Source organism: Psammomys obesus, unplaced genomic scaffold (assembly GCF_907164565.1).
Source record: "Psammomys obesus unplaced genomic scaffold, mPsaObe1.curated_primary_1811, whole genome shotgun sequence".
In the NCBI taxonomy this organism is placed as follows: domain Eukaryota; kingdom Metazoa; phylum Chordata; class Mammalia; order Rodentia; family Muridae; genus Psammomys; species Psammomys obesus.
In genome coordinates, this window is record NW_026596046.1 from 19,078,938 (window position 1) to 19,096,595 (window position 17,658).

A 17,658-nucleotide genomic window follows, 5' to 3' on the forward strand; every position below is an offset into this window, starting at 1 on the left:
CTTTCTTTCTTTCTTTCTTTCTTTCTTTCTTTCTTTCTTTCTTTCTTCAGTAGGTTAATGGGGAGATGGCTTACAGTCACACAAGAGTGAGGAGCTAGGTTCGAATTCCCAAAACGTCTGTAAAATTTGTCATAGTGGCATGTGTTTATAATTCCAATGCTTTTATGGTGCAGTGGGTAGAGATAGGAGAAACCCTGGAAGCTTGCAGCAAGGTAGCTTGGTATACACAACAGTGAACAACAAAGAGACCCTATCTCAATGTAGATTGACACCTGAGCTTGTTTTTCTCCATACTTTTACATGCCCACGTAGTGACACATGCACACCACATAAATGCCCCATACACACAGCCGAATAGGACAAGCATGTGACTAGTGGGCATGAGATACAGTTGAGTTGCTAGAGTGTTTGCCTAGCATGCTTGGATCTGATCCTTAGTGCCATATTTCAAAACAAAACAAAACAAAACAAAACTGGGCATGATAGCAGTACATAGCCGTTATCCCCGTAGAGGTAGAGACGGGAAGGTAGAGACAGGAAGGTCAGCAGTTTAAGGCCAGCCTGGGCTACCTGAGACCCTGTTTCAAAAAACAAACAAAAGTGGTGTCGGCTGGTGGGTGGGCAGACATTTTTGTTTTAGAGAGGAAAGAAAGGGCAAGAGAGAAAAAAAAAATGGGTTTTAAAAAAGTTAAAGGTGTGGTGGTGCACACCTTTAATCCCAGCACTCAGGGGAGAGGTAGTCAGATCTCTGAGTTCAAGGCCAGTCTGGTCTGCAAAATGAGCTCCAGGACAGCCAGGGCTACATAGAAAAACCCTGTCTCAAAAAAAGAGGAAAAAAAAGTTAAATATTAAACCCACAAGTGGTGGCACATTCTTGTAATCCTGGAATTTGGGAGGTAGAGGCAGGAAGATCAGGTGCTCATGGTCATCCTTGGATGCTCAGCAAATTCAAAGCTAGCCCATACCACAGGAGATCATTTCTTAAAATACATAGACAAAACTGGTTCAGTAGAGCAAGTGTGAGGTCTGGACTTTGGATCCCCAGAACCCACACAAAAGCCAGGCAGGCGTGGTAGCCACTTGGAATCGCAGCACTTAGAAGCAAAGATGGTGGGTCCTCAGGGCAAGCTTCCTACCTGGAGTAGCAGCATTGCAAACTGTGGGTGCCGGTAGAGGAAGGCGCCACACACCGCCTATCACCTAAAAAGAAGCTTTTAACGCTCGCAAAACACAGAAATAAAATAAGATATCACCGGGATAGCCTCAGAGGGGAAGAGTGTGTTTTGTCATTTTGTCTTTAGTCACTTTGTAATCTAAGCCCCTCCTCCATGTTTTTGTTTGCTTGTTTGTTTTTGCCTGTCTTACTCTATAGCCCTGGCTGACCTAAAATGGCACCCTCCCTCCCCTGCTTCCTGACTGTGCGCATATGAGCACACACACACCCGCATGCATGGACATGCTCACTGTGTGCGTGTGCAACCACATCTGGCATTTTCACTTTTTAATTTTTGTTTCTTTATGTAGCCCACGTTGGACTAGTCCTCCGTGTTATACAAGCTTCAGATTCACAACCACCCAGCCTTAGCCAGATCCTGGGGTTATAAGTGACAGTATCGTGCCCACCTTGCCAGTGCCCATTGGAGGCACTTGATTATAATCTCAAATCCCAGGAGTAGAGGCGTGAAGATTAAGAGGAACTAAGGGCAGAAGTTGGAGGAATAGGGTAGCAGTTAAGAGCTCTGGCTGTTCTTTCAGGGGACCTGGGTTCAGTTCTCAGCACCGACATGGCAGCTAACAGTTCTCTCAAACTCTCGTCCCAGGAGATCTAATACTCTCTTCTAGCTTCCATAGTACTGGACACACATGATTCGTAGTCATATACACAGACAAAACCTCCTTACATATATAAATAAAAATAAATAGCCAGACATGGTGGCTCACACCTATAATCCCAGCACTTAGGGAGACAGGTGGATCTCTGAGTTCAAGGCCAGCCTGGTCTATAAGGCTAGTCCAGGACAGTCAAGGGTACACAGAGAAACCTTGTCTAGAAACAAACAAACAAACCAAAAAAAGTTCAAAGCTAGGCAGTGGTGGTGCATGCCTTTGATCCCAGAGGACCTCTGTAGTTCTGGCTAAGAGCACTAACTGCTCTTGAGCAGGAATTGAGTTCTGTTCCCTGTATTCACATCACAACTGCCTGTACCTTTTGCTATAGAAGTTCAAGGTCACCTCTCTCTCTCTCTCTCTCTCTCTCTCTCTTTCTGTATCCCACCCTTCTTCTCTCTCTTTCTCTCTCTCACACACAGTAATTATAACTCAGAACGGAATGGTCAGGAAAGTTTCTGAAAGAAGATTGTCGTAGTTACTGTTCTATTGCTGTGATGAAACACCATGACCAAGTTAACTTGTAGAAGAAGCATTTAATTGGGGGGTTGCTTACAATTTCTGAGGGTGAGTCATCCTGGCAGGGAGTGTGGGGGCTGGCAGACATAACACTGGAGCAGTCGCTCAGTGTTCACATCTGCTCTGCAAGTTCCAGCAGAGAGACTGGGCCTGGCTTGGACTTTTAAAACCTCAAAGGGGTGACACATACATCTAACAAGGCCATAGCTACTCCCAACAAGGTCACACTACCTAATGCTTCCCAAACACTTGTACTAACTGGGGACCAAACATTCAAACGAGCCTGTGGTAGCCCTTCTCATCCATACCACCACAGGGATATTAGAAGACTTTCAAGCCAAAGGCTAAGAGAGCGTATCTCTTATAAGGTAGGCCTTTTTCACACAAGTGCTTATCACTGGTCATCCCTTTTGTGTTTGTGAGGGAGAGTGTATGCCAGTGTGCCTGTGGAGGCCAGAGAACAGCTTGTAGGAATCAGTCTCTCCTACTATGTGTGTGCTGGGAACAGAATCCTGGCCCTCTCCAAGAAATGGCTCAGCACGTAAGCGCACATGCTGCTCTTAGAGGATCCGAGATTGGTTCCTAGCATCCACAATGGGCAGCCAACAGCCACCTAAAACTTGAGCTGCAGGAGATCTGACTCCCTCTTCTGGCGCTATAGACACTGAACGTAGATGCACAAACACATACACAGACACATAAATCCATAAATATAACCATAATTAAGAATAAAACCTGTGCTGGGTGGTGGTGGCATACACCATTAACCCTGCACTTGTGAGGCAGGGGCAGGCACATTTCTGTGAGTTCCAGGCCAGCTTGGTCTACAGATGGAGCTCCAGGACAGCCAGGGCTACACAGAGAGACCCTGTCTGGGGATTGGGGTAGAGGGAGAAGAAAAGGGAAAAATCATTTTTTTAAAATAATAAACGAAATAAACATTCCCAGAACCTTTTAAACTTTGACGTAAGTTTATTCTAAGATCAAATCCAATCTAAAAGCAATTCAGTCAATACTAAAATATTTAGGGGGAATGTGTTTTTTTTCTTTCATCTTAGTTTTTTGTTGTTGTTTTGAGACAGGGTCTCATTATATGGCTCTGGCTGTCCTGGAACTTGCTATGTAGACCAGGCTGGCCTTGAACTCTCAGAGATCTGCCTGCCTCTGCTTCTACCTCCCAAGCGCTGAGACTAAAGGTGTGTGCAACCACACTCAGCACTGCTTTTTTAAATCTTTTCTCCCCTAATTCTAGGGATTTAACCCAAGGCCTCGGCTGCTAGTCAGGTGTTCTTCCACAGGGATGCCTCAGTCTGTTTTTGAATCATCAGTTCTAGAAATTCCCAACTGCACAGATTGGCTCACAGCCTCAAGCTTATACTCTTCTTACTTTAGGTCTCTGAGTGCTAAGACCCTGGGCATGCACCTGGTAAATTTATTTTGTTGTTATTTTGGTTTTTTGTTCTGTTTCATTTTTTAGACAAGGTTTCTCTGTGTAGCCGTGGCTGTTCTTGACTCACTTGGTAGACCAGGCTGGCCTCAAACTCAAAGATGCGCCTGCCTCTACCTCCCAGAGTGCTGGGAAAACTTTTTTGTTTTAATTAATACTTATTTTGCTTTCTTTAAGAAATAAAAGAAAGCCAGGCAGTAGTGGTATGTGCCTTTAATTCCAGCACTTGGGAGGCAGGCGGATCTCTGAGTTCTAGGACAGCCTGATCTAGAGAATGAGTTCCAGAACAGCCAAGGCTACACGGAGAAACCCTGTTTCGAAAAACCCAAAAACAAACAAATAAATAAATGAAAGAAAAAGAATTGAAAGAAAGAATGTGTTAAAAGCAATTATGTTATCAAAACTTTTTATGCAGAATGCTGTATAAAACATAGTGTTCTGAGAAGAGTAACAGTAAATGCTCAAGGCTTAGGGACATGCCAATAAAGGTTTAAGTTCCTCAACTATTACCAGTTTACAAAAAGATATACTGTTATTAATATTTACATATGTGTGTCTAGGTGTGTGCAGATGCCAGAAAAAGGCACCAAAGCCCTTGGGGCTGGAGTTGTAGGTGGTTGGGAGTTTCCTTGGGTGCTAATGTGAGTGCTAGGAACTGAGCTTGAGACTTCTGGAAAAGCAGCAAGTGCTCTTAAACACTGAGCCATCCCTCAAGCCCACTTTATCATTCATTCATTCATTCATTCATTCATTCATTCATTCATTCATTCATTTTGTAAAGTTTGGTTGGTTGGTTGGTTTTTCAGACAGGGTCTCTCTGTAATCTTGGCTATCCTAGAACTCACTCTGTAGATCAGGCTAGCTTCAGACACAGAGATCTGCCTGCCTCTGCCTCAACAGTGCTGGGATTAAAGGTGTGTGCCACTATGCTCAGCAGTTTTTGTTTGTTTTGAAATAGGATTTCTGTATGTAGCTCAAATGGAACTATAACTCACTATGTAACCCAAGCTGGCTTCAAACCCATGGCAATCTGCCTGCCCTGGGCCTCCTATGTGGCTGGTGTTGCAGGGGTCAGCCGCACACCTCCGCTTCCATTCTTTTGAGTGAACACACAGGAGTAAATAGGAATGCCAAATCCTAACTCTGGTTAAATCTCTGAAGCGCTGACAGACTGTTATTCAAAGCAGCTGTACTGTTTAAATTCCTACATAGTGTGAGGTTTTCATCTTGTTATTTTTGCCAACATTTGTTACTAAGTTCCTTGTTATATACATGATTTGCAGATATTTTTTCCCATTCTCTTGTCCTAATGCTATTTAATAATTTCCAAAAATATAACTGTGCTTCATTTTACTGAGTACTACTACAGAGTTTTAGAATATTAGTTTATATTTTTTATTCTTTCTGGTTTTTTTTTTTAAGGAGAATGCTAATAAGCTTGTACATTGTATGTATATATTACATAATTTATATGAATTTTATGTAAATTGTACATATATATTACGTGTTTTAGGAAATTAAGATTTTGATGTATTTTATTCTTTTAATAATTTCATGTATATATGTATGTATTTTAATTAATTTCCCCTTTTATCCCATTTCTCCTTTATCTTTTCTGGTTTGTTGAGACAGAGTCTCTCGGGCTGGAGAGATGGCTCAGCCATTAAAGGCTAGGCTCGCAACCATAAATATAAAAGACAGGGTTTCTCTGTGTAGTCCCGGCTGTCCTGGAACTCACTCTGTAGACCAAGGTGGCTCTACAATCAGAGATCTGCCTGCCTCTGCCTCCTGAGTGCTAGGACTAAAGGTGTGCACCACCACTGCCCAGCCTTTTCTCCTGTATCTATCAGCTTATCTGCCCTATTCTTACCAGTCTCTTTTCCAGAATCACATGACTTGGTTTCAGTCTGTGACCTGTTTAGTTTCGCCAGGGTCATCTGTTTGAGCATGGGATTGGAACTATCCATTGGTTCTGGTGAAGTCACCACTATCCAGCTGGAGGCAAAGGCTTCCCCTCTCCCTGAGTTTCTGAGTAACAAGTAGTTCAGTAGTGAGGGCTATGTCCCCCACCCCTTTCCTCCCGCCACACCTTAGAGGAGCAGACCCAACTACCAGTGCCTGATGCTGTGAGTTCCTGGTGGCAGTGGCTGTCTTGCTCAGAAGGTGACATTTCACAGCCCCTTTCCCTATTTTTCAACTCTGGGATTCTCTCTTTTAAAATGTAGTTTTTTAGATTAATTCTATTTATTAAGGGTGTTTGTCTGCATGTATGTCTGTGAACCATGTGCATGCCTGCTATGCACAGAGGCCGGAAGAGGGTGTCAGATCCCCTGGAACTAGAGTTTATAGATGGTTGTTAGTTACCATTTGGTGCTAGGAATCAGACACTGTCCTCTGAAAGAGCACTTAAGTGTAGAGCCATCTCTCTAGCTGTCTGATATTCTTTCTGCCTTCTCTTCCTCAAATGTTTTAGAATTTTAAAACTTAATCTGTCTTTTTAAAAATAATTTGAAATGTGGTCAATAATATTATAAGAAAGCAAGATTACACTATTTAAAGAGTATATTGTTTTCTTACTGCTGATAATAGACAAAATTAAATATTATATACTGATTTCTTCCAAAACTTTACATGGTGCACAACACATGATTATAAAACTGTTTTCCTTTTTTAAAATGTGGTTATATGATGAAAGAACTTTTGTGTGCCAGGAGTTGATTTTACTTTGTGTTTGGCGTGCTATGGTATGTGTGTGTGGAGGCCTATGGACAACATTTTGGAGTTGGTAGTTTCCTGCCATTTGGGTTCTGAGAACTGAACTCAGGTCATCAAGTTTGGCAGCAAAAACCATCTTGCTGGCCTGGAACTAAATTTGTAATGTAATTTCGTTAACTTAAAATTTAACAGCCAGGAGAGGTAGGGCTACATGGAGAAAAACCCTGTCTCGGAGGGGGGGAGGGGCAAATAAATAAATAAATAAATAAATAAATAAATAAATAAATAAATAGATTTTAACAGCCACGTTGCATTGCAGCTAACAGTGCTGCCGCCTTCCTCTTCCTCCCCTTCTTTCTTCCTTTTCCCCTTCCCCTTCCCCTCCTTCCTTTGTTTCTTAATAGGGTCTCTCTGTGTAGCCTTGGCTGTCCTGGACTCACTCTGTAGAGCAGGCTGGCCTTGCACTCACCTGCCACTGCCTCCCTGAGTGCTGGGATCACAGGTGTGAGCCACCCTGCCTGGCTCCCCTTATAGTTCTGCAGTTGCCCCCTTTCAGTTGAGAGCATTTGTGTCAGTGTTTAACCATTTCCTTCCTCTCTTCCTATCAGCTTCTCTCCCAAGGCTCTCAAAATTTTGGTTGGAAGGTTAGCCAATTTGGGGATAGTTGAGGATTCTCCTTGCTTCTCTCCTAGGCATGACCTTGGGCTCAAGGAGTCTTTGTGCAGAGGCTGTAGCCTATGGGCTGGAATGAGGAAGAGGAGCCCAATATGGCTCACTTCTTGCCTTCTGTCCCTCTTCCAGCATCAGCCTGGGCCTAACACTCCCTCACTTTTGTTGTCCAGGTGCATCCATTGTGGTGTCATCCACCTGACTTTGGCCTTGCTGAAAAGCCACATCCAGGAGCGACACTGCCAGGTTTTCCACAAATGTGCATTCTGTCCCATGGCCTTCAAGACTGCCAGTAGTACGATGGACCACAGTACCACCCAGCACCCCACCCAGCCCCACAGACCCTCCCAGTGAGTGCAGCAGCAGGATTGGCAGGTCCTCCGGGGCAGAGAGGGTGGCCTGGACGCCGTCAGGGTAGCATAAGGACGGGCTGGGGAGCTGAGGCTGTGGAGAGATGTGTTCAGTGTCCTGACGATATCCAGGCAGGAAAAGATGCGCACTGGCTCAGGCTAGTGTCTCCCCAAGCCTCTCACCCTGCTGCAGAGCCAGCAGAGACAGGGGAGAGGGGCTGTTTGAGTCTGCTGGCAGAGCCCTGGTTGCCTTACTCCTCCGGGGCTTGTTTTGTCAGGCTAATTTATAAGTGCTCCTGTGAAATGGTCTTCAATAAGAAGAGGCATATCCAACAGCATTTTTACCAGAATGTCAGCAAGACACAAGCGGCTGTCTTCAAGTGCCCTGAGTGCCCACTCCTGTTTCTGCAGAAGCCAGAATTAATGCAGCACGTCAAGGTGAGGAAGCTTGGGAGAGAAGCTTGGGAAAAAATGTGATGTCAGAGATGTGTCTTCTCCTTGCCCAGTCAGTAATCTCTCTCCCCACCCCAGAGTACCCACGGTGTTCCCCGGAACGTGGATGAGCTGTCAAGCCTCCAGTCTTCAGCGGACACGGCTTCTAGCCGCCCTGCTTCTCGTGCTGCCACTGAGCCTCCAGCCACAAGTGGAGCTGCTAGAGGCAGCTCGCTGACTGCTGGCCGCTGGGGCCGGCCAGAAGCCCACCGCAGAACTGAAGCAAGGCCACGGATGAGGAACACTGGTTGGACCTGCCAAGAGTGCCAGGAGTGGGTCCCTGATAGAGAGAGCTATGTGTCCCACATGAAAAAGAGCCATGGTCGGGTAAGTGTGGCCACATGCCACAGCGCAGCACTGGAGCTCTTGGGCTTCTGTCCTGTGAGGCTAGGATCCTCTCATGTGGCTAACTGCAGGCTCCTGGTGTTTGGGGCAGGGTGGGTACGATAGACCGTAAGGTTTAAGGCTATCCCCCTTTCTGGTCATATCATCTAAAAAGAAAGATGCACCCAGAACTTAGGATTCTGATGCTTTGGGATTGTCTCCTCTTCCCTTAGACACTGAAGCGGTACCCATGCCGGCAGTGTGAACAGTCCTTCCACACTCCCAGCAGCCTGCGCAAACACATACGCAACAACCACGACACAGTAAAAAAGGTCTACACTTGTGGGTGAGTCTGGAAGGGAAGGGAAAATGCCTGAGACTCAAAAGAATTTGCCTGTGGCATCAGGGGCTCTGCTGTGCTGAGAGCAGGGGCCTACAGCAAGAGAGTGATGAGTTTCTAGCAGGAAAACACCAGCTAAGTGAGGAATCAGGCAAGTCAGGAGCCAGCTTACAGGGCCTGGCAGCTCTTGATAATTTCCTCTCAATCTCCAGCCCTGGCTTTTCTCAGTTTGAGAAAAATGGGCCTAATGTTTGAGAGTAGAGATGGTGATATGACGGATGTCAGTGTTCTGGCCTTTCTTATTGACCGCTGGCCCAGTCTTGGGCCCTCTGGCTGGTGTTGGGATGAGGGCTTAGTGTCAAGTATATAAGTAGCCTGACCTGCTGCTGTCTGCTCCCTTAGCCGTCCTGCTGGTTTGATTAGCAAGTCTACCTGCTCAAATAGATTTCTGTCCTGGTACTCTTAAGGAACAATGGAGGAACCTGGGGTTTGAACCACCTCCTCAACCATGCTCTTGCAGGTACTGCACTGAGGATAGCCCCAGCTTTCCTCGACCCTCTCTGCTAGAGAGCCACATCAGCCTTATGCACGGTATCAGAAACCCTGATTTGAGCCAGACGTCCAAAGTCATACAACCAGGTGGACATTCCCCTCAGGTGAGTGTGGGATCACTGCCTTGAACTGGCAGCCCAGAGAGGCCTGGGACTGGAAAGGCGTAGGAGCGGCTTCAGGGATCCATCAGAAGTTGTGACCACCAAGCAAGCTGAGTAACCTACATGTGGTCACTGTTTTTGTATGTCTCCTGAGGACACTGGACACATGGAGGAGGAGACAGGAGCAAAGATCCATGGGAAAGCCCATCAGTCATTTGTTGCTGTAACCTTACTTCTGCTTCCTTGAAATCCTGTGAGGCAGGCAGGCAGAGCTAGCTTGTCAGCAAAAGATCATTACTTCCCTGTTGCACTAGCTGGGGAGGGATCGGGTCTAGAACCCCCTCTCCTGGCCCCTTGCTTTCTTCCCTCATTGCTGTCACACGCTCCTGTCCCATTTCTGGTGAGTTTCTAGACCATCCTAATTGCCCCTCTGCTGCGGATTCTTCCCTCACCATAGCATAAGGCCAAATGCTCTGAGGAGGACTCGGGTAGGTCTGAGAGCTGCCTGAAGTCATGAGCTGCCTAGAAATATTTTTGGTTATTCAGGGAATGGTGCTAGTTGGCAGAAACCTTTGCACACAAAGTAGGTAGCGTGTCAGTTTCTTTCTTTGTGTTTTTTGGTCACCACAAGTACATGAGAACTATGCAGTCTCCCTTCCCTTAAATGCATGCGCATGCCCTTTGACACAGCTGTTCTGCTTCTAGGACTTCGGGTAGAGAGCTTTGCACCTTAGGCATAAAGCAATGTGTTTGGTGATGTCTGCCTCAGTGACAAAGGTGGAACTAGACTGTCTGTGGAGGAAGCTGTCTGCCTGCAATGGGTTAGCGTGCAGCCACTAGAAGAGTGAGGCTTTTGCTTGCTCACATGGAGGTAGTCTCCAGCATATGTTATTGAGTGTAAGTGCAAGCTGAGAGAAGTGAGCGTAAGCCGTGGCAGGCAGTTATCCCACAGTCTTTAAAAACATGCATAAGGTGTTTTCCTGGAGGAGCTGTGAGACCCAGCCTTCCCAGTTTTCTCTCTGTTGCTATGATCAAGGCCAAGAAGAGTTTGGAGAGGAAGGACTTTATTGTAGCTTACACTTTGTTACTGTGGGCAAAGACCCAAATTTGATTCTTAGCATGCACATGGTGGTTCACAACTGCCTATAAATGCAGTCCCAGAGAATCTGCTTCCCCCCTTCTGACCTTCTCAGGCAGCAAGCGTGCACATGGTACATACACACACGTGCAGGCAAAATACTCACTCGTGAGAGAAAAGTAATAAATCTAATAAAAATCTAGAAAACAACTTGGGCCATCCCTGGAACCCACAGTAGAGGGAGAAAAATGACTCCCAAAAGTTGTCTCCTGACCTCCACATGAATTCCATGGCACAGGTGTGCTCTCCCTCATGAGCAGAAGGTACATCTGAGCTGGCCTCATCTCTGCTCACACTGTTTTCTCTTTCAGGTGAACCATCTGAAAAGAGCAGTCAGCAGAGTAGCAGACGCTCCAGGCACTAGCAATGGCGCAACTGTTCCCTCTACCAAAAGGCACAGGTCCGTATTTCAGTGTGCAAAGTGCAGCTTTGCCACAGACTCAGAGCTCGAATTCCAGAGCCACATACCTCAGCACCAGGTGGACAGCTCCACAGCCCAGTGTCTCCTCTGTGGCCTGTGCTACACGTCTGCTAGTTCCCTCAACCGCCACCTGTTCATAGTCCACAAAGTGAGAGACCAGGAGGAGGAAGAGGAGGAAGAAGAGATTGTGGAAGTGAAGGTGGAAGCCACAGACCCAGAGGCATGCTCTGCAGAGGAGGTGGCCATGGAGACTAGAGAGAATGGACTGGAAGAATGTGCCAGTGACCCTTTGGTGGCTGACCTAAAGCCAAGGAGGTCGCTAGGCCTGACTCTGGACGAATACAGTGCCCAAGCCCCTCAGAATCAACCACAGGCCTCTCAGGACCAGAACAGCCATGCACTATCTCCTCAGGTGTGACCAGAGGCCTTGTAGCCATCCGTCAGGCTGTCGTGCCCTCCACCTGCTGTGCAGACTGTGGGAAATAAAAAGCTCTGCCCCAGTGTTTGTGTGGCCACTGTGCTCTGGAACAGTGTCTGTTCTGAGCTGTAGGTTCTGGCTGTCTCCCAGCCCCAGAAAATGTGGGGTCACCCAGAATCCCTCATAGCTCTGAATTTGTTTCTGTTATTTATGGCTTAATGCTGCTTCTTGTACTCCAATTCTCATTCACGTCTTTCCATCCCCAGGCTCCTTAGGTAGTGCAACCCCAGTGCTGTCAACTCAGCTTGCAACTTCTCAGTAGCTGTGCTCTGGGCTCCCTACCTGCTGTGTTCAGTTGGAGACACCTCAGAGTTCTATTTCCCTGCAGACACCAGCTCTCCTTCCTGCCTTCAGAGCCCACAAAGGAGGGGAATGAAGGGTGCTGGCCGTTCCTCTGGGAACTCAAGCCCAGCCTGGCTTGGTGAGGTCCCTTGCTCGGCCTTTCCTTCCTGTCTTTTTTTGATTCTTTTCCCCAGAAACATCCTGAGGACTTCTCCTGTCACACTGATCATGTCTCTGTGGGTGGGAGAAATGGCAGTACACTCCTATGTGGAACTGAGGAAAACATGAAGTATGGTTAAGGCAGGCAGGTGCCAAGAGCCAGACCCTCTGTGGGGTCTGTGCCGGGTCTTCCTTCTGCTGCTGTCCTGCAACCCCTGACAGGCGGGGTGTGGACACACAGACATTGGGATGTTTGTATTCTTGCTCCTGTGCCATTAGGGAGGCTGCTGCCTCAGGTAGGCCAGCCCTCCTCCTCTCAGCTACATTCTTGTTGCTCAGACCATATTTCAATAAAAAAAAAAAAAAAATCTTATCATGCAGGTAGGCTCTTGTAATTCTCTTTGGGTGAGCTAGCCCTTCCCTGCTCCACCTGAGGCTCTTCCCAGACAGCCCTGACTGCCTTATCTGAAGGAAGAGTGTTTCCTGGAAGCTCTAAATTCTGGAGCTTCTGTTTGGAAAACCAGGGGTCTTGGTTCTCTGGAGATTTCTCTGGAGCAAGGGAGCAGGGGTGTGAGTAGTGGTCAAGAGCCACCTCAAGGACTCTGGTCTAGTTGCCTTGACCTTAAGGCCTCTTGATATTCTCTGGGTATCTTTCTGTCAGAGGGTTTTCAACCAAGAGATTCTTGGTGAGGGGTGTAGAGAAGGAACTCTGTGATGTTCATACAGCATTCAGAGACAATTGCCACTGCCACAGCAAACTCAGACTTGATAGAATTGAGATTAGATGAGAGGTGGGGCCTGCCTGAGCACAAGGAACAGGTTGTGGGAAGGTGTTCTCTGACCCAACTGGCCTGGGTTAGGCCCACCAGGATCCTGTGCAGCACAGGGAGGGGGTACTGGCTGAGTTCTTAGACTTGATCTTTCAAGGGAGGCATGACACTAATTAGGAATCCAATTGGATAAATATGCATGACCTTTTCACAATCGAGGACTTTTTCCCTTTTCTATCAAATGCCAAATTTTTAGTGAAAGGCTAATGGAAACAGTTAGTGCTTGCCTCAGATTCAGAGACGCTCTGCTGTCCGTACCATTTTAATGAGCATTCTTCCTGGCAAGACCTCCACCTTCCTGCTTCCCCGGCTGCCAGTGAGAGAAGCCAGCCCTGTTGAGCAGGCCTGGAGCTAACCATTGTCCCTTTCCCAATTCCATCACCTACTCTGGTTTCTCTTGAGATCCTATCAATCTTTCACCTCATGCTAATCCCCATTGCAGGGAGCCTCTGCACACCCCCTTCCCCCATCATTCATGAGAGCAGGTTCTTAAGGAGGTAGCTAGAGGGCTTTGAGCTGTGTGGCTGCACTTCCTCCCACTCAGAAACCATGGGAGCTGGAACACAGAAAGTGGAGAAACTGTGGAGCGACTGTCCTCATGCCAGATCCAGCTGCTTGGAGTGCTGAGCCATGGCCTGAGCTCTTGCTGCTCTTAAACAGTTTCTGGCACACCTCGTCCTCACAGGCTCCTCCCCCTCAGAGCAGAACTAGGAATCCCCATCCAGCTCTTTAAAGACTTGGATGAGATCATGAGTGTGCAAGCACTCCCTAGTTTCCAGAATAGCCTGTGGATATGGGGGTTCTGTGCTTCTGGACCTGGGGGCTGGCGCATCTCTCATCTGCTGCTCACAATGTGGATTATCAGTTAAGGCTTGGCCTGTATGCCTCTCCATTATTCAGTGATGATGAAGTTAGCATTTCCAGTCCTGATCATGCCCAGTGTCTTGTTTAACTCTTACCAGAGACTTTAATTCTCCCAAGGCTCTCAGTTCTCCTTCTATTTGACAGAGAAGAAAATGGCCTCAGGTTAAATGACAGATACCGTAGGCCACCTATGCTGATGGTGCTGAGTCAAACCTGTCAGCCCCTGTGCTGCCTTAGTGACAGGGCTGCTCTGGCTGCTGCCAGCCCGTCAGTGGTGTGGAGCCATCCAGAGCCCACCCTTCTGCTCTCCAGTTTGAGCTGTGTGGCTGCACTTCTTCCCACTCAGAAATCACGGGAGCTGGAACACAGGAGGTGGAGAAGCTAAGGGTGGAGTGCTGTCCTCATGCCAGATCCAGCATCTTGAAGTGGGAAACCAGGAACTGCTATGGGAAGCCTGAGCCACAGCCTGAGTTCTTGCTGCCCTTAACCAGTTCCGAGCACCCCTAGCGTCAGATTCTCCATGGAGTCCACCAGTGCCTTGTCACCCCAAGGAGGGCCCTGCGTTTGCATATGCAGTGTCCCTGATGTGCGTGCTCACTGGGGTTTACTCTGCCATCTGAAACCCATCATTTCTGGAGCACTGTCTGGAAGAGGGTACCTAACTCTCCCGGGGAACACACAGTTCCTCAGTCAGTATCTCCTGATCTCATCGTGTTCTTTAATGCACTATTGTTTGTCATCTGAGGATGCTTGCTGTAACAGGTATTTATTTCCCTGCTGCAGTGAATGCTCTCCTGACCAAGTTAGAAATTACCATCTGACTACACTGAGGCTTGACAAATGACTCGTATTTATTCTTTAACTGCTTTGTCTTTGTAAAATGATATGCCGAATTGCCATGGATTAATTGTTGTAAAAAAAAAAAAATTGCCTCTTATATAAAACAGTCTGGGTTTTAAAAACTTGATGGTTGTGTTATGGCCCCTAGAATTCTACATTTTGCCTTGCCCCAGGCTGAGGAACTTCTGTCCTGTTCACCATTGTACATTTAGCACCAGGTAACTAAAAAAAAATTTTTTTTTTGTTTGGAAAAAAAGATACATACACATTCAAAACCACAAGGCATTTGACAATACAAATGAATATACAATAAAAAGTAAACTTCCTGATGGAGGTTAGCCTCCAGTGCCCTCACCAGAGTTCCTCATTGTTATCTCTATCTTGTGTATCTTTTCAGAGCAATTCTATGCATTTATGAGTTTATTAATATGTATATTTATATATCTATTTTTAATACAAACAGTAGCATTCTTTACGTCATGTTCTGAAGCTTGCTTTTTTCACTTACATAGTGTTACAGAGGTTGCTCAAAACTTAGGCCCTGGGCCAGTATAAGTCTTTAAAAGCTTCAAGACAATTTTTTTTCCATCTAGTGGTGGTTTAAAAAGTGTGTGGATGAGTGGATGAATGTGTGCACGAGTGAATAAACCTGACTCAGTTAGTAGCACATCCATCCACAGAGTTCTCGGGCTGACCTAAACAAGGAGGACCTTCTGGGTCCTAGAATATGTCCTTTATCTTCTCCAAGATTGCTGCTCATCTTCATCAACACACACAGCAGCTTAGGCAGTGAGGACAGGATGCCTGGGGCCATGACTCCTAAATACATAACCTTTATTCAGGTCCCCGTTTAAAATGCCTTTTTATTGGAAAGGAATGAACCACCAACATGGCGAATGTAAAATGTGTTCGTAACTGCCCTTTTAGCAAGTGGTTAGCGCTTTTGTATCACCTTCCAGTCCTTTGGTGCATTCACAGCTGAATTTATGGTAAATTAGAATTATGATCGTAGCCGTTAATGCCCTAAAGTATTGGGCATACTAGACAGTGTTCTTCCACTGAACCACCTCTCAGGCTTCTTTTGTTTTATTGAGACAGAGTCTTGCTTTGTAGCACAGGTTAGCCCTGAATCCTGCTTCAGCTTCCTGGATAATAAGCTTATAGGCATGCAGCATCACACAGGCTTCCTAGCTTTTCTCGGGTACCCTCAGGAGCAGTGTAAGAGGATGGAGAAAGCCAGTGATTAAAAATCAGAAATGCTACTTCTTGATCCCTGTTTGACAGTCATTTGGCCTCAGGTTCTCTCATCTGCCGTGTGTGTGTGTAAGCATTCTACCACCGAGCCATATTTCCTCTATATTTATATCAGGTTTTTGCATTTACATACTGGGCTTTTTTCTGATGCTTTTGCCTTTTTATTGAGCCTTTCCAAATTGAGCTTTCTGTCTATTGATGATTCTCAGGCATCTTCAGATCCTGAAGGGACCTGCATCCGGATGAATTCTTGAGCTAGTTCATCGTATAGTACATTGGCCTTTAAAGATGTTTTCATTTAGCTGGCTGTAATGGTGCACACCGGCGATCCCACACTTGGGAAATGGATATAGGAGGGTCTGGACTTCAAGCCAGCCTGCATTGCATAGTGAGTTTGAGGCCAGCCTGGACCACATGGGACTCTGTCTCAAAAAAAATTTTAAAAAGTGTGTGCATAGAGACAGTTTCAGTCTGCAGCATAGACTACCGTGAAATTCACTGTGTGGTTTAGGCTGTTCTCAAACTCATGAGGGGCCATCTGCCACAGGCTCCTAAGTGCCAAAAGGACAAAAGAACAGGTGTAAGCCACCACATCCTGTGTGTTTTGATTTTCATTTTATATTATTTTCAAATTTAAGTTGTGTTTAGTGCAAGAATACTATAAACCGATAAATATGTTATTGACTATAAAATGAATCACAAAAATAAGTCAAGGTCACTTATGCCAATTCTAATTGGGAGGAGCCCCATCACATTAAGTATTCAAGTGACCATTGACCTGTAGTACCACTAACTTCAAAGGCCGATGTGCTGTCACACATAGAAAACCATTGTCCTGGTCTACTGGACCCAAAGTTAAAGCCCATTTGTTGCCTTTGCCTCCGTCCTCTGAAAGTGGGCATGGTAGTGTACTTGTTTGGTTTTTGAGATTAAGTCTATGTGCTCCTGGCTGTCCTGGAGCTCACACTGTAGACCAGGCAGGCTTTGAACTCACAGAGCTGCTCCAGCCTCTGCCTCCTGAGTGCTGAGATTAAAGTTATGCCACTCTCTAAGAAGCTCTGCCTATGTGAGTTTCACATTTCCTTCCTAGGCTAGTTCTGAAGAGATTTCTGGTTATGATTTCAAAATGGAGCCAAAGCTAGGTATGGTGTCACACATCTTAATGACAGCACTGGGGAGGCAGAGGCAAGATCACGAGTTCATGGTCATACTTTCCTACACAGTGAGGTGGAGGGCCGGCCTGTGCTACAATGATTCAAAAAGAAGAAAGAAAAAGGTATAATCTCACGTGCCTGTAATCCCAGCTCTTGGGAGACAGAGGCAGGAGGATCTCTGAGTTTGAGGCCAGCCTGGTCTACAGCGCGAGTTCCAGGCCAGCTATAGCTATATAGGAAAGACTGTCTCAAAAACTGAGGAAGTGATGGAAGTGAAAGAAAGCAGTGGAAGGCCAGGTCTGGTGACTCGGGCCAGCGATGGGGAGGAGGGCTGCGAGGTCAAGCCTGCCTGGGCTGGAAACTGTGATAGGACTTGGTGTGTGGCTCAGTGATGGAGTACTTGCCTAGTGGCTTCAACCCCTACCTAACATTGGGGATGAAAAAACAAAACAATGGCGTAGGAGGCAAACAGGCAGGTGGCAGCTGGATTTGTTAGTGGCATCCCTTGCGTGGGCAGGAAAGGTAGAAGTTGCTACCGAGAGGCATTCAAAATGTTAGAAGAATGAGAAGATAGTGACATATAGGAAAGGGAGGGCTTAGCCACTAGAAATTGCTTCAGAAAAGCCTTGGTAGCAACAAGCCTGTAATCTTGGCTGCTTGGAGCACTGAGAGAAGGATCAAGTTCCAGATGAGCTTGGCTGACTTGGTGAGAAGGGAAGGGAAGGCTGGGGATACTGCTTAGAGTGAGAGCATTTGCTCATATTCAGTCCTCAGGATGGGGCTGGGGAAGAGGAAAAAAAGACTTGATAGGGAGATGAGAGAAATAAGGAATAGCTGATAGG

At 46.4% G+C, this 17,658-nt stretch overlaps 1 protein-coding gene across 2 annotated transcripts in view; it reads left to right on the forward strand.

Annotated features, from left to right (window-relative positions):
* The window catches only part of Znf592 (zinc finger protein 592), a 32,190-nt gene extending 19,938 nt beyond the window's left edge, over positions 1 to 12,252 (forward strand). For both annotated transcript variants that reach the window (XM_055623148.1, XM_055623149.1), the window contains 6 exons: positions 7,411 to 7,587; positions 7,866 to 8,025; positions 8,119 to 8,406; positions 8,637 to 8,749; positions 9,264 to 9,399; positions 10,846 to 12,252. In XM_055623148.1, the coding sequence (XP_055479123.1) occupies positions 7,411 to 7,587; positions 7,866 to 8,025; positions 8,119 to 8,406; positions 8,637 to 8,749; positions 9,264 to 9,399; positions 10,846 to 11,373 (1,402 nt within the window). In that variant the 3' untranslated portion in view covers positions 11,374 to 12,252. The remainder of the gene's footprint in view (positions 1 to 7,410; positions 7,588 to 7,865; positions 8,026 to 8,118; positions 8,407 to 8,636; positions 8,750 to 9,263; positions 9,400 to 10,845) is intronic.
* Positions 12,253 to 17,658: the final 5,406 nt, after the last annotated feature.